Below are 12845 nucleotides of genomic sequence, written 5' to 3'. Positions count from 1 at the left end.
ATCGACTTTTTTCAAATTCCTCAGACTGAAATTTTGAAAATTGTTGAACTATAGTAAAAATTGTCAAACTACAATTTTTATAAATATTAGCGAATTTTTAAATAAACATTTATTTGGACTGCATACAAAAATATAACTGTAGTAAGTACATAAAAGTATAAACATTATATTTTGTGTTCCATTAAATAAATAAAAAGCCCGCTTATATATTTTTTGTGACCGTAAAGTCGGGATGGAGTGACAGGCTTCACACACGACCGTGGCTTACATCGCCAGATGCTGTATGAGGAGAGAGCCCAGCCTTCCGACCTACCGACCCCAGAGCGAAAAATACACAGCATTGTCATACAAATCGTTTTGTAGCACACACGTGTTGCGCACAGTGATTTGTTGTTATAATTTTTTTTTATCTCATCCAATGAATTCTCTTGTGACAGATTATGTGACGTGAAAAGGTGTGGTGTACAATAAATACTACCTATTAATCCCCGGATAAAGTGAGTATTGCAATAATAAATTATATTTATCAACTTGCTATATACCTATTTATCGGGATTACGAATGAAAAAAATCCGGTTTCTAATGAAACCGCAAATTATTAAGTAAAACTTGCAAAACATTTTTGTATACTTCACACTTTAATGCTTAGATACAGTGTTAGTTAGTTTTTTTTTTCTTTTGTCAAAATACGGCTCCGTACATTCACGTTAATTTTGTTCGTCGTTCAAACCACGATAATGGAAGTATAAGCACAATAAACAATTCCTTTAACAATTGCAAACAATTTAATGACCATATTGTATTGTTTTTATATCAACTTATCTTCGAAATTATGTTTTAAATAATACTCTAATCGTGAATACTACTTTTACGGCTTAATCTCAACTTCATTATTTTCATTTTATGTTATTTCTGAGGCTTAGAATACCTTACATTGTTTGTGGTCAAAGGACGACTGACCGTCGAGTGGTAACCTTAATGAAAAAATAGTTTTAATAACGTTATTTTATCTTAAGCTTAAAGCTACTTTTTAACTGTTTCTAATTCTGGAAAACCAAACAAAATACTACCAAAAAACGTTCTTTTTTTTCGACCCTGTTACAAGACTTTTTTGAAACCTAACCCTTTTATCCTCTTGATAGCAAACGGGAAATTTGATTGGTAAACCGATCCAAGCCAGTTCTGAGTGAGGATTGACGTCAGTCTGCCTGGCTTCTCGAAATATGGAAGCATCCGAAATAATATATTAAAAAACGCGAGATTAAATCGTAAAACTATTTATGATTTTTATTTTATTTTTCAAATGACTTGTGTATAACCGCGCAACACAATAGTTTAAGTGACGGCTATGAGACAATATAAAATTGCGTTAATTACGTAAGAAAATACGAATGTATTAAGCCTGAAACCTGTTTGCTTGAAGTGTAAGGCCGCACAGTTAAGCTATAAATATTATTATCAACAAATAAATCTGACTACGGAAACTTAGTGTTGAGACAGTATATTTGATACAATAAATGAGTCGACTATTATCAAAGCCGGCAATGTGACTTTTGGACAATGATTGGTAAATCAGAAAAACGAATTATTGACTTTGTATTCCATCGGCAGTCACAAAACTCTTCAGAACGACATCTTAGATAAATAACAGGTTAACTATTAACCTTTATTTAATGCAGGTTTTGAACCGTATTCTTTGAAGGAGACGATTATATTCAAATCAATCTGTATTGACATATCAATAAAAAATTTTTGTCCAAATGCACAGATTGCCACCTTTGATAATAGACGACTCAAATAGTTGGTGATTTTCATGAATTCGACAAGCGAACCCAACGTTTGGATACATTATCATATAGGCACATGAGCATATTTCCGCTTCACCCGATTTTAAGTCATGTTTCTTAGAAACGTAATAAATATGCTGATTTATTTTTATTACCAATTTAATTTTCAAAATCGAATTTTAAGCGTCCCAATAATACATAAGTTCAAAATTCTCAATGTTGCTAATAATTTATATTATAATAAGGTATAATATACATAATCAAAGACAAATCAGTTTCATTCTGTATTCGTTAGGTAATCAATTTCCTTTTCTTATCTCTTCGGTTTGTAGCTATTGATGAGCGTTATTATCACAAATAAAAGATTTTAGAATTTGATTTATTTCTTTAAAACACAAATCAATTGATTGGTATCGATATTTATTAATCGATTTCCATTTTTCAACTACTTACCTATTGACATTAAGCTGCTGTATATCTAATAGCAAATCATAAACTATTTTTGTCTGTACCTTAATTGAACTAGGCATCAACAAATTCTAAAGACGTGTTTCTATTGATGTTTAATACGTCAGCCATCAAACGTACTGAATTTGTTCATCCCCATATAAAACCCGACTTGACAATCCTTTTTTTCTATTTGAAACCGATTAATGAAAATTACGATACCTAATTCAAAGCGCGGTCGACATTGGTAGTTCACGACCGAGTGAACTATTAGAATATTCATTATTCAGTAAATTTAATAATTATCCAAGTGAACGTCCGGTCGTTGAAAAAAATGCGTTCCAATAGAACGGACGTTGAAACTTTGAAGATAGGTTAAATTTACTGTAGAAAAATTAATAAAAAACATTAAGTAAGTTTTTAACTATATAATCTACACTAAACTCTATTCGATCGCATTTTCTCGGCGGACAGTGGCCAATACATTGATACATGTGGCTGTCTAATAAATATATGCAATTAATAACATGATATCATGATAGTTTATGATACATGTAATTCGCCATTTAGTCAGCCAGGTGGTACTTCTTAATTATATCGATACAACGTGTTCACCTTGGCCGAATGACAGGATCCGAATAAACTAAATCAACACTGATTTGTTTGGGCGTGGGTCATGATACTAAAATATAAACGGATACCACTATGTTACGATTTTTGTAGTACTAGAGCACTAGTACTAATAAGCACTAAAGTGGTGTCTAGTGTTGTAGTTCAAAGCAAGCCCTAGTTGAAATAATAATTATTTTACTGACTTCAGACCGTCTGCAGCGTTAAATGTGAGTCCAATGTCGCTGCCCTTATTGACACATAAGATTGGGCTTCGAAATCACAATTGAATCATAGAAAAATTACTTTTTTGCCTTTATAGGAAGACGAGGCATACTTTGAACCTATAGTGAATGGTCATAGGCGCTCATAGTGATTTCACTTTTTCGACAGGAAAAGCGAAGGTATCGCACCATACAGCCTTATCTTTTATAAATTCTGTAATGTGAAAAATAATATATATGAAATGAGAACAAGTAAATTCAGAGCTGATTTATTTATTTATTTATGTACACACAGAAAACAAGACACAGTACAGAGTAATAGGAAAATTATGTACAAAGACACTGCTTATTTCTTTGAGAAATCTCTTCCAGCAGACCTGCGAGAGGATAATGAGAATAATAATAAAAAGTGATAAGTGTGTGTAGAACAAATAACACATAACTAAAATAACAAATACAACATGAGAATTATAGCACATACACATAGCAAATATTATAAGTAACACAGTAACACTCGTATATGCGAAGAGTATAGAACCATGATCATTCGGTTGATGACCTTGTATTTAAAAACAGAAACAGACTTGCAAACTCGGATGTCAGCCGGCAACGAATTCCACAGTCTGACTGAGAGTGAGAATAGAAATTGGTTTTGTGGGAAGGGAATAACAAAACAGAACGTTGGTTGGACCTGCAGGGAGCATCAGGATTTATTTAAGACAGTAATCATTTAAGATAAAATTAAATGAAATCAGATAATGATGCAACACGATCCATGAGTGATGAGATATCGTTAGTAGGTGGTGGAGTACGAAAGACGGTAGCTTCAATATTAAATGAGGATTCAGCTGTGGGTGATGGAAGATGATTAGGTCGACTGAGTATGTCGATTTTATGTTTGAAGGCCCAGGAATAGGTGATAAAGAACGAGTAATAGGAAGGTTAGTCATCGTGGAAGTTTCTAGCAGTTCTCGAAGGGCTTTTTGTGCATGTTCTTGACACATTCTTCGGCTTATTTTTAACTTTTACCTGGGTTAAAGTTACCCATATTAGCACAAATGTTCACCAAACGAACTAAAACAGGAAAAACACGTAAACAACCATATAGATCATATTTTTTATAAAACTACATCAGCTGTAACCTTTAGTTATCATAAAAAATACAAACTTACCTTTCTATGAAACTTTTGAGTGTGAATATAAAAAACTTTGCAGCGATAATTCATTTGTAGCCCCCCTACCACTTCACAATCGACCTCAAGAAAGAAAAGTTTTGCTGACAAATATGAAATTTTGGCGGGCTTCCTTCGTTCAATAATAATCCTCTTAATTAAAAATTTCAAAGTCTATAGTAAAATGTATCCCGTTTGGAAATAAAAAAATAGAAATGTAAAAAGTGAGTAAGTGGGCTAATGTTAAACGGAAAGCTTAAGTTACCCAGATGGACGGTAGTCATCCCACTTTTCCATTGACAAGATAAAAATATTTATTAATGAAACTTGATTCGTCGTGTTGATTCGTTGTGTCCGAGTCTGCCACGAAATTTATTCGTTGAGATTTAAGTGTTCGGTTATATGCTATTTCAGAAAATATAAATTTTAACCAGATGTTCCCGCTTGGTGAATTCAAACTTAATTTAATTACTTTAATATCATTATGAGAATAAAAATTGCTCAATGTTAGCCCCTAATCTTTTTATCTTCGCTTTATCATTTTATAGATCGTTTAAACAATCAGGCGCTTGAATTTTTTACTTGATTAATTTTTTGTAAAGAATAAGGCGTTAATTTAAGTTTAAAGTTTTCAGAATGAACGAACAAGATCTAATGGTTGCACGGGCTTTGGCCGCGGAATCCAGAGAAAATTCACCAGGTGGATCTCCAGGACCCCTCAGAAAAACACATCTAACTAAAGTTATAGACAAGCTTCAAACATTTAGGTAAGATTTTACAATCGCAATACCTAATAATTGTTTCTTTAGAATTAGAATTAGCCATCACATACGTAATATTCAGAATACATTAATTATTAATTAAGTCAATACTTGTAGATGAAAGGACAAACATGCCATCGGTAAACTTCTTTTTTTTCCCTATTTATTCGTTGGTAGTATAAGGGGCTATTACAACTATTCGCGGGGTTCAACCTTGAAAGAGTTGCTAACACTGGCCCTAGTAAGAGCAGTGCTTCGCTGAATCACCCACCGGATTGGAGTCGGGACCCACTGAGAAGATCCGGGAGTAACTCAGTGAGTTGTGCCTATGAGCTATATAGTTTGTACGTCAAACTCCGGTGACCGGTGCTTGAAGAGCCTAAAAGCACCGAGGACGAATCCAGGCGATCATATTTTGGGCGACGATGGCTTTGCGTTGTCTCATCAAATCAAAATCATCAATAAATGATCCTAATTATACCGTAACTACAATTATTGCCTACATTAAAGAACAACTACAAAGACAATTACTAGAATTATAGACGTAATAGTATCTCTTTTTGTCCCTAGATCATATTATACGATTTCAAATTAAAAATAACGGGATGACTTTTCTGCTTCGTCTTTTTTCATTTAAGACAATCTCAAAATTTTTATAGAATTCGGTTTAGTAGAACCGGTATATGTCTGCACTATTGACATTAATACAAGAGAAGTTTCTTAATAACAAAACTAACCAGATTGTAATTTTTTTATATGAGTGTTTCACACAATGTGTTGTTAACAGATCAAAAACAATCCAAAAATAATTTTAAATTAATTTTAAAGAATCTTTTATAAAGAGTAAAACAGTACCGTACATATTTCTATGAATGTAAATGTTCATAAATGTTCATACAATACCTACTATACCATACCACAGTCACGTATCCCTTCTGTTTTTTCTTCTAGAATGGTTTAAATGTAAAATTCGATAAACATTTAATTCGTTCGGAATTACCAGGAAAAAAACTGGCTTTCCTTTAAATTTACCTAATAAAACCAAGCAATCTTTTTGTAAAATAATAATTAACCTTGAAAGTAGAACAATCATAGATTAACTTTATTTTTCAAACACCCTCTACCTACCTATCACAATTCAGGAATGAAAACGTCAACGTCAGAACAAAACGCTCTTAGTGCCAAAATTTAAAGGAAAAATAACCTCAACATTGAAATGAATTTAGGGAAAACAAATATAATTGCGAGATTTTTGTACTGATCTGCTCTAATTAATAGTTTAAGACGATGTATAATGCGCTTAATGATTATACAGGTCATAAATATTATGACCATTACTTGTATTTTAATGCCTAAATAGACGTTATTGTGCTACGAACATGAATAACAAATGTAAACATTACAATTCGAAACATGCTGGCCCCAGTAAGGAAACTATTGAAGAAGAAGAAAGGTAAGGTCGAGTTTGATATAAGAGTATTGCGTGTGTATGTTAAATAATAAGATAAAAAATGTATTCATTTATTACAGAAGCTTTTGCAGAGATTAACACTGTACTAGCACAGAACATACAAACTAAAAATAATCGTAAAAACGGAAATTAAAATGAACTAGTTAAAATACAGATACATGTAAAGCAACATTGTCATTTTTATGTTATTATTTCTCACAAAATATAAACATTGTTTCACCGACTAATTTATTGTTAGTAGGAAACTGGAAATACAACGCAGAGTGCACTAGAGTTAATCAACTTAGACTATGCGGAAAAAACTACAGTCAGAAAATTAACAACAATTTATAAAACATTAACATTGATCCATTTTTCTGTGACACTTCACTTCATTAATAAATTGCATTGTTAATTGAATTTCAAGGCTAGATATTGCAATGCTTGTTAGATGGTGCTTCTCATTTGTGCAGCAGCAAAATAAAAAATAAAATTAACAAGGCCAGTATTGAAAAACTTTTTTTTTCTAGAGACCTTAGATTAGATACTATTGTTAGAATAATACCTTATTGGGATCCTCTTATTATGAAGATGAAAACTCATGGTATTACAGTAATACCTTAGTCAGACATAGTGATAATAGTGTATGTCAAATTTGCGTAGTTCGACACAGGAGTCTAAAGATAACAATGATTTAGAAGAAACATGTGTAGTAAAATTTTAGAAAATAAACAATGTAAACTGATGCTCTTTGGAAGTCTGAAGGTTTTATATAATCTAATAATATTTGTTTTGTCTGTCCTGATGAGTTAAGTTATTCGTCATTAGAAAAAAATCCTTCACAGCATGTCAGTAACTTTCTTATTCTCCAAGTTGTAGTAGAAACATGCTTTATTGGAGCCTATATTTCTAAAATTGGTAACGCTTCTGTTAAGTTGGCAGGCAATCATCATTTGATTTTCTTATTTAACTGGGTCTAATGAATCAGTTTGTTCAATGACTGGCTCATTTTCGCTATGCATTTCCATTAGTTCCTCAATTGATTATTTATTTGTTATCTTAGTTGATTATTTGAATCCAGCAATTCTTGAACATCATCACTTCTAAGTTTAATTATTCTGCAATATTAATTACCCCTTCAATTATGCTATAAATTCGCTTAGGCTTGTTTATCATGAATAGAACAGTAACAGGGCAAAGTGGGGAGCTAATACACACAGGCATTAAAAAGAAAAACTACCTAGTTGCTTAAAACGAGATAGGGTAATTAGTCATATTAATATGCTTTTATAAAATTAATGTTGCATTTTTTATCAAATTCTTTACAGTTTTCGTGGTCAGAGATGACTGACTGAATAATTTTAATTGTATACATACATATCTATGAATAACGAAAATCTATATTGTTATAATAGTTGTTTTTGTGTACAAAGAAACATAAATGACAATAAATATTTTTTATGGAAACTGAAACAGTAGTCAGTATAATATTCTAATGACAATGGAATTTTCTATAATAATAAAAAAGTAAATAATAAATGCGAGATTAAACTATATTAGTAATTTTAATTATGATGAAGAAGTAGTTATGGCAAAAGCAAACGAGACTGACCTAATATCGGTGACAGCTCGAGGTTGAAACACTTGTGAAGTGGATAGAACTAGGGGGGCTTAGAACAAAAACCATAATCTACATAGCTAGCTACCTGTCCCATTGAAGCATTTAATAGCTATCCCATCATCTAAGCAAAGAAATGAACAATCCTTTACAGAAATAGGCTCAATATCGGTAGGCAGCGGCTTAGCTCTGCCCGTGGTATTGCCAAAGTCCACGAGCGACTGTAACCGCTCACCATCGAGTGGGCTGTATGCTCTGCCTACAAATGCAATAAAAAAGGCTAACAATTCACATACTTTACACTGAAAATGACGCAATTACAAATTCGAGAGCTTTCGTTTTATTATATCCGCAATGTAATTTCTCCATTGTGTCAATTTGTACATATACTTCAATGAACATTTACTTCGATGTGGGGAAAGCTATGGCGTCGCAATTTCAATCCCTGCAAGCGTTGCGAGCGTTATGATTCATAGTGGGGACATTTCGAATAGAGTTCCGAAATCATTACGAAGGCTAAGACAGTTTATCTTGTAAGAATTGCCTATCCTCGGCAAAATTCCTATGGAATACGGCTTAAATTAGTCTGGGATCTTAAATATCAGCAATTTAGTTTCTGTTTTGCTCTATAGAAGAAAACCAATCGAAAAAGCCAAACGAACCACTGGGCTCGATCATAATCATAATTTTCAGAGAAAATATTGGTTTTTCACGTACTTATCGGTTCTGAATTAAACTAGCCTGCATCATCTTTCTCGAATGCCATGACAAGTCCTTCATAAATGAAGATTCTCAAATATTGGTAGTTTTCCAATTACAGAGCATAATGCGACTCAGTGACGCACAATGCCGAATTATGCTGAAGCTTAATTGGAACGTGGATTAGTTTTCAAATGCATCAGCAGAGTGCGCTAAGTTAGCACAGTTTTAATTAACATTGATTATTTCTAAGATAATCCCACGCCAGTAAAGTCATGCTGCACATAATTAACACGAGGCTCCAAGGTTACTTGTCCCGAGAGATCGCCCCCGAGCAAGCAGGTTTTGTAAAAGGTCGAGGCACAAGAGAGCAACTACTCGTAATGCGGCAAATTGTAGAAAAGGCCAGAGAATTTAATATTAGCCTATATGTGTGCTTCGTGGATTTCCGAAAGGCTTTTGATACCGTCAAGTGGTGGAAGCTGTGGTTGGTACTGACGGAAATGGGTGTACCGCAACATCTTGTACACACCATCAGACGTCTGTACGAAGATCGCACGGCCGCTGTTCGTGTTGACAGTATTGACTCCGAACGCTTCAGCACACAGGCAGGCGTTAGGCAGGGCTGCATACTATCTCCTCTTTTATTTAATATATACACAGAGTATATAATGCGGATAGTTCTTGAAGATTGGGATAAAGGAATATCCGTTGGTGGTCGGAAAATATCAAACTTGAGATACGCCGATGATACTACCCTCTTGGCGTCAACCAGAGACGAAATCGAGGTGCTTCTTCGCCGGCTGGAGACTACAGCGTTGGATTTTGGACTTGCGATCAATCGTGATAAGACCAAAATGATGATCGTAGATCGTGCTAACATCAACCAACCGGAAGTTCAACATATAGCGGGATGCGAGGTAGTTAATAGCTATGTATATCTAGGCTCCACTATCACCAACGCTGGAGGCTGCGAAGATGAGATCCGAAGACGTTGCGCCGTGACAAGATCCTCAGTTGAGAGGCTAACAAAGATTTGGAGAGACCGCAGAATAACCAAAAATACAAAAGTTCGGTTAATGAGATGCCTGGTCTTTCCAATCTTTCTGTATGGGGCTGAGACGTGGACGCTGAGGATGCAAGACCGTCGTAAGATCGACGCACTAGAAATGTGGTGTTGGAGACGTCTCCTCAGAATTCCGTGGACCGCGCACCGTACCAACATTTCGATCCTGAAAGAGCTCAACATCAAGGAGAGACTATCGTCAACAGTCCAATTACGAATCCTCAAATTCTTCGGGCACATCACTCGTAATGAGGACTCCATTGAGCGGTTGGTGGTGCAAGGGAAAGTCGAGGGCAAAAGATCTCGCGGACGATCTCCAACACGATGGACCGACCTCATAAAATCTGTTACTCACTCCAACATAAATGCTTGCTCTCACTCTGCGAAACATCGTGCCACATGGCGTCGCATCGCGAGAGCATCGGTATCGCAGGATCCGACTGATGCATGACCACGACCACTCTGTCAAGAGTGTACGAATAGGAAGAAATTTCTAAGAAACTACGACGAAACGAAAGCCTTACATTTTTTTTCAACATTCAATAATATTACTAACGATAATATAAACAAAATTTCGATCAATGCCAACTTAAAGAAAAAACACTTGTCAATTTTCTGTCACTGAGTCGTTATCGATTGCGAGTATCACGCGAGAGCATTACTTTTGAGAGTGCTCGATTGTGCGAAGCGTTGCTGTAGTTGGAACATTCAACGTTGAGCATTATGCTGCATAATGCGCTCTTATGCTGTAATTGGAAAACTACCAATAGGTACTCAGCGATAGACAGTCGCTTAACTGTTGTACCCATGAAATTGGTAAAATGCTGGACTCACAATCAGATAAAAAGTGACCTAAAAGAAATGTGACGATTACAGGACAATGACATTTGACCAGTACGCGCTTAATTTTAGAAATCGGAGCAAGCTGTACTAAAGAAATAGATTGCGGATCTAATTAAGAGCTCTCACTGACTATTAAGTCTGGGCGTATATTACACGTTTTTGCCTGTACTTTTTTTTTCTTAGATCGGTGCACGAGCTCACGTCCCATCTGATAAGTGGTTACTGAAGCCCATAGACATCTACAACGTAAATGCGCCACCCACCTTGAGATATAAGTTCTAAGGTCTCAAGTATAGTTACAACGGCTACCCCACCCTTCAAACCGAAACGCATTACTGCTTCACGGCAGAAGTCAGAAGAGGCAGGGTGATGGTACCTATCCGCGCAAAAGCTTCTATGCGTATTCTACTTATATAACATTTCTACCAACCGACCCTGGAGATCCTGCACATCATTGGAAGCTTAACGGACTGTTGTTCTATCGTTCGAGATAGAGAGAGATAGACAAGTGAATGGGTGATTTATATTTAAAAAAAAAAGCGTCATATTGGCATTATAGGCAATAAACCAGGGGTTTGCTATTTGGTGAAGCAGCTACCGTGGCGAAGCTGGAGAGGACGGCGGGACCCATCATCCCAAAAAAAATACCATACCAATTCCGCTTTCCGCAATTCTTCATTGGGCAAAATGCTCCTAATTTTTCAAGAACATACAAATCTTTTGTTTATCTTATAGTGTGAGGTAGTTCTGCATCTAACGTTAGACGTGTCTTAAATCGTTAAAAAAAATTAACGGAAACAATGAATACAAACGAACGTGAACAATAAAATTTAAACGACATGTGCTCAATGTTTGTTGTTGTAAATTATGAAACTAAACAACACAATGTTAGAGCTCATAAGGTTAGACTATGAGGATCGATTACAATGGAACGTTTAATTAAATTTTCAGTAAGCGTAGCGTGTGAAATTAACGCTCCCATTCGAGGTCGCTGTCGACGGGTCGGTGACTTTCATTCTAGATTCGAGAAAAATACAATTTAAGAAACAATATTTTGTACGTAATAGACAGTACTACAAATTGAAGCTCCTTCTCTAAGTAACTGTTTGTTCAATAGACGAATAGCGAATATAATTATTATTGTTTGTAAGAGCCCATTTAATTTGGCGATATTTATCACTACAGTATTATTAAATTCTTTTTTTTTTTGCTTAGACGAGTGGACGAGCTCACAGCCCACCTGGTGTTAAGTGGTTACTGGAGCCCATAGACATCTACAACGTAAATGCGCCACCGATACCTCGAGATAAGTTCTAAGGTCTCAGTATAGTTACAACGGCTGCCCTACCCTTCAAACCGAAACGCATTACTGTTTCACGGCAGAAATATGCGGGGTGGTGGTACCTACCTGTGCGGACTCACAAGAGGTCCTACCACCAGTAATTCTCGAATGAATATTTCATTCGCAGATATTGGGCCTCGGAAACCTCACGACAATTAGTTTATTGAGAGATAATAAGACGTTGAAGTGACTATATTGCCATTCATACCCCTCCGAAATTAATTGATTTGTCTTAAAAAGGACAAACTTTGGTCAAAGCTTCGAGTCACCAGTAAAACAACAGTTAGTCGAAGATCGAAGACTGGTTATATTCACACAATCTACTGAACTCTAATTAGGCAGACAAGATCAAGGCCATAAAGTCTAACATGACCAAAGTCCTTTCTAAATCTGCCGCCACAGTGATAATTCGTTCCGGTCTAAGGACGGTTAGTCATTTCTTCAAACCTTTCACTGCACATTTGAAAAGTTGCAATTTCATTCACAGGCATTTGTTACGAAACACTTCCTATTCGTTTTTATTGAGATATATTAAATTATGAACGGAAAGTGCAGGAATCGAACAATGGAATCTTATTATTGCCCTCCCGTATTAATTAAGGGTATCACAAGATATAGTAATTTGTTGGTCTTTGGATGTTGAATCTCTGGAACAATATCGCACGTGACTAATCTGTGAGATGAGATGGCTTGATGATACGAATGAAATAACTTTCGTGGCCCAGAGAATATGACGCCAGATGCATTCGTATCAAGCGGAGCACCGGTGTTCGATTATCGTAGGCAAGTACCAATTTTTCTAATGAAATACGTACTTAACGAATGTT

The 12845-nt window shown here is 35.3% G+C and overlaps 1 protein-coding gene and 1 long non-coding RNA gene across 10 annotated transcripts in view; one reads left to right on the top strand and one right to left on the bottom strand.

Annotated features, from left to right (window-relative positions):
* The first annotated feature begins 281 nt into the window (after nucleotides 1-281).
* LOC101739592 (NAD kinase) overlaps nucleotides 282-12845 on the top strand; it is a 52987-nt gene continuing 40423 nt past the window's right edge. For 3 of the 9 annotated variants that reach the window (XM_062675183.1, XM_062675173.1, XM_004926254.5), the window contains exons 1-2: nucleotides 282-497; nucleotides 4868-5006. In XM_062675183.1, coding sequence (XP_062531167.1) covers nucleotides 4876-5006 — 131 coding nt within the window. In that variant the 5' untranslated portion in view covers nucleotides 282-497; nucleotides 4868-4875. Of the gene's footprint in view, nucleotides 498-4867; nucleotides 5007-6140; nucleotides 6454-12845 lie in introns of those variants that run through there. The other 6 variants (XM_062675176.1, XM_038019028.2, XM_062675207.1 and 3 more) reach the window with 3 other exon arrangements.
* On the bottom strand, nucleotides 3749-4362 carry LOC134200779 (uncharacterized). The gene is made up of 2 exons (XR_009975839.1): nucleotides 4240-4362; nucleotides 3749-4141 (listed from the first exon to the last, which is right to left on the bottom strand). It is a non-coding gene; the product is annotated as an uncharacterized LOC134200779 (long non-coding RNA).

Source organism: Bombyx mori, chromosome 3 (assembly GCF_030269925.1).
Source record: "Bombyx mori chromosome 3, ASM3026992v2".
In the NCBI taxonomy this organism is placed as follows: domain Eukaryota; kingdom Metazoa; phylum Arthropoda; class Insecta; order Lepidoptera; family Bombycidae; genus Bombyx; species Bombyx mori.
Note: the sequence above shows the minus strand (reverse complement) of the source record. Positions and strands in the feature narration are given on the sequence as shown.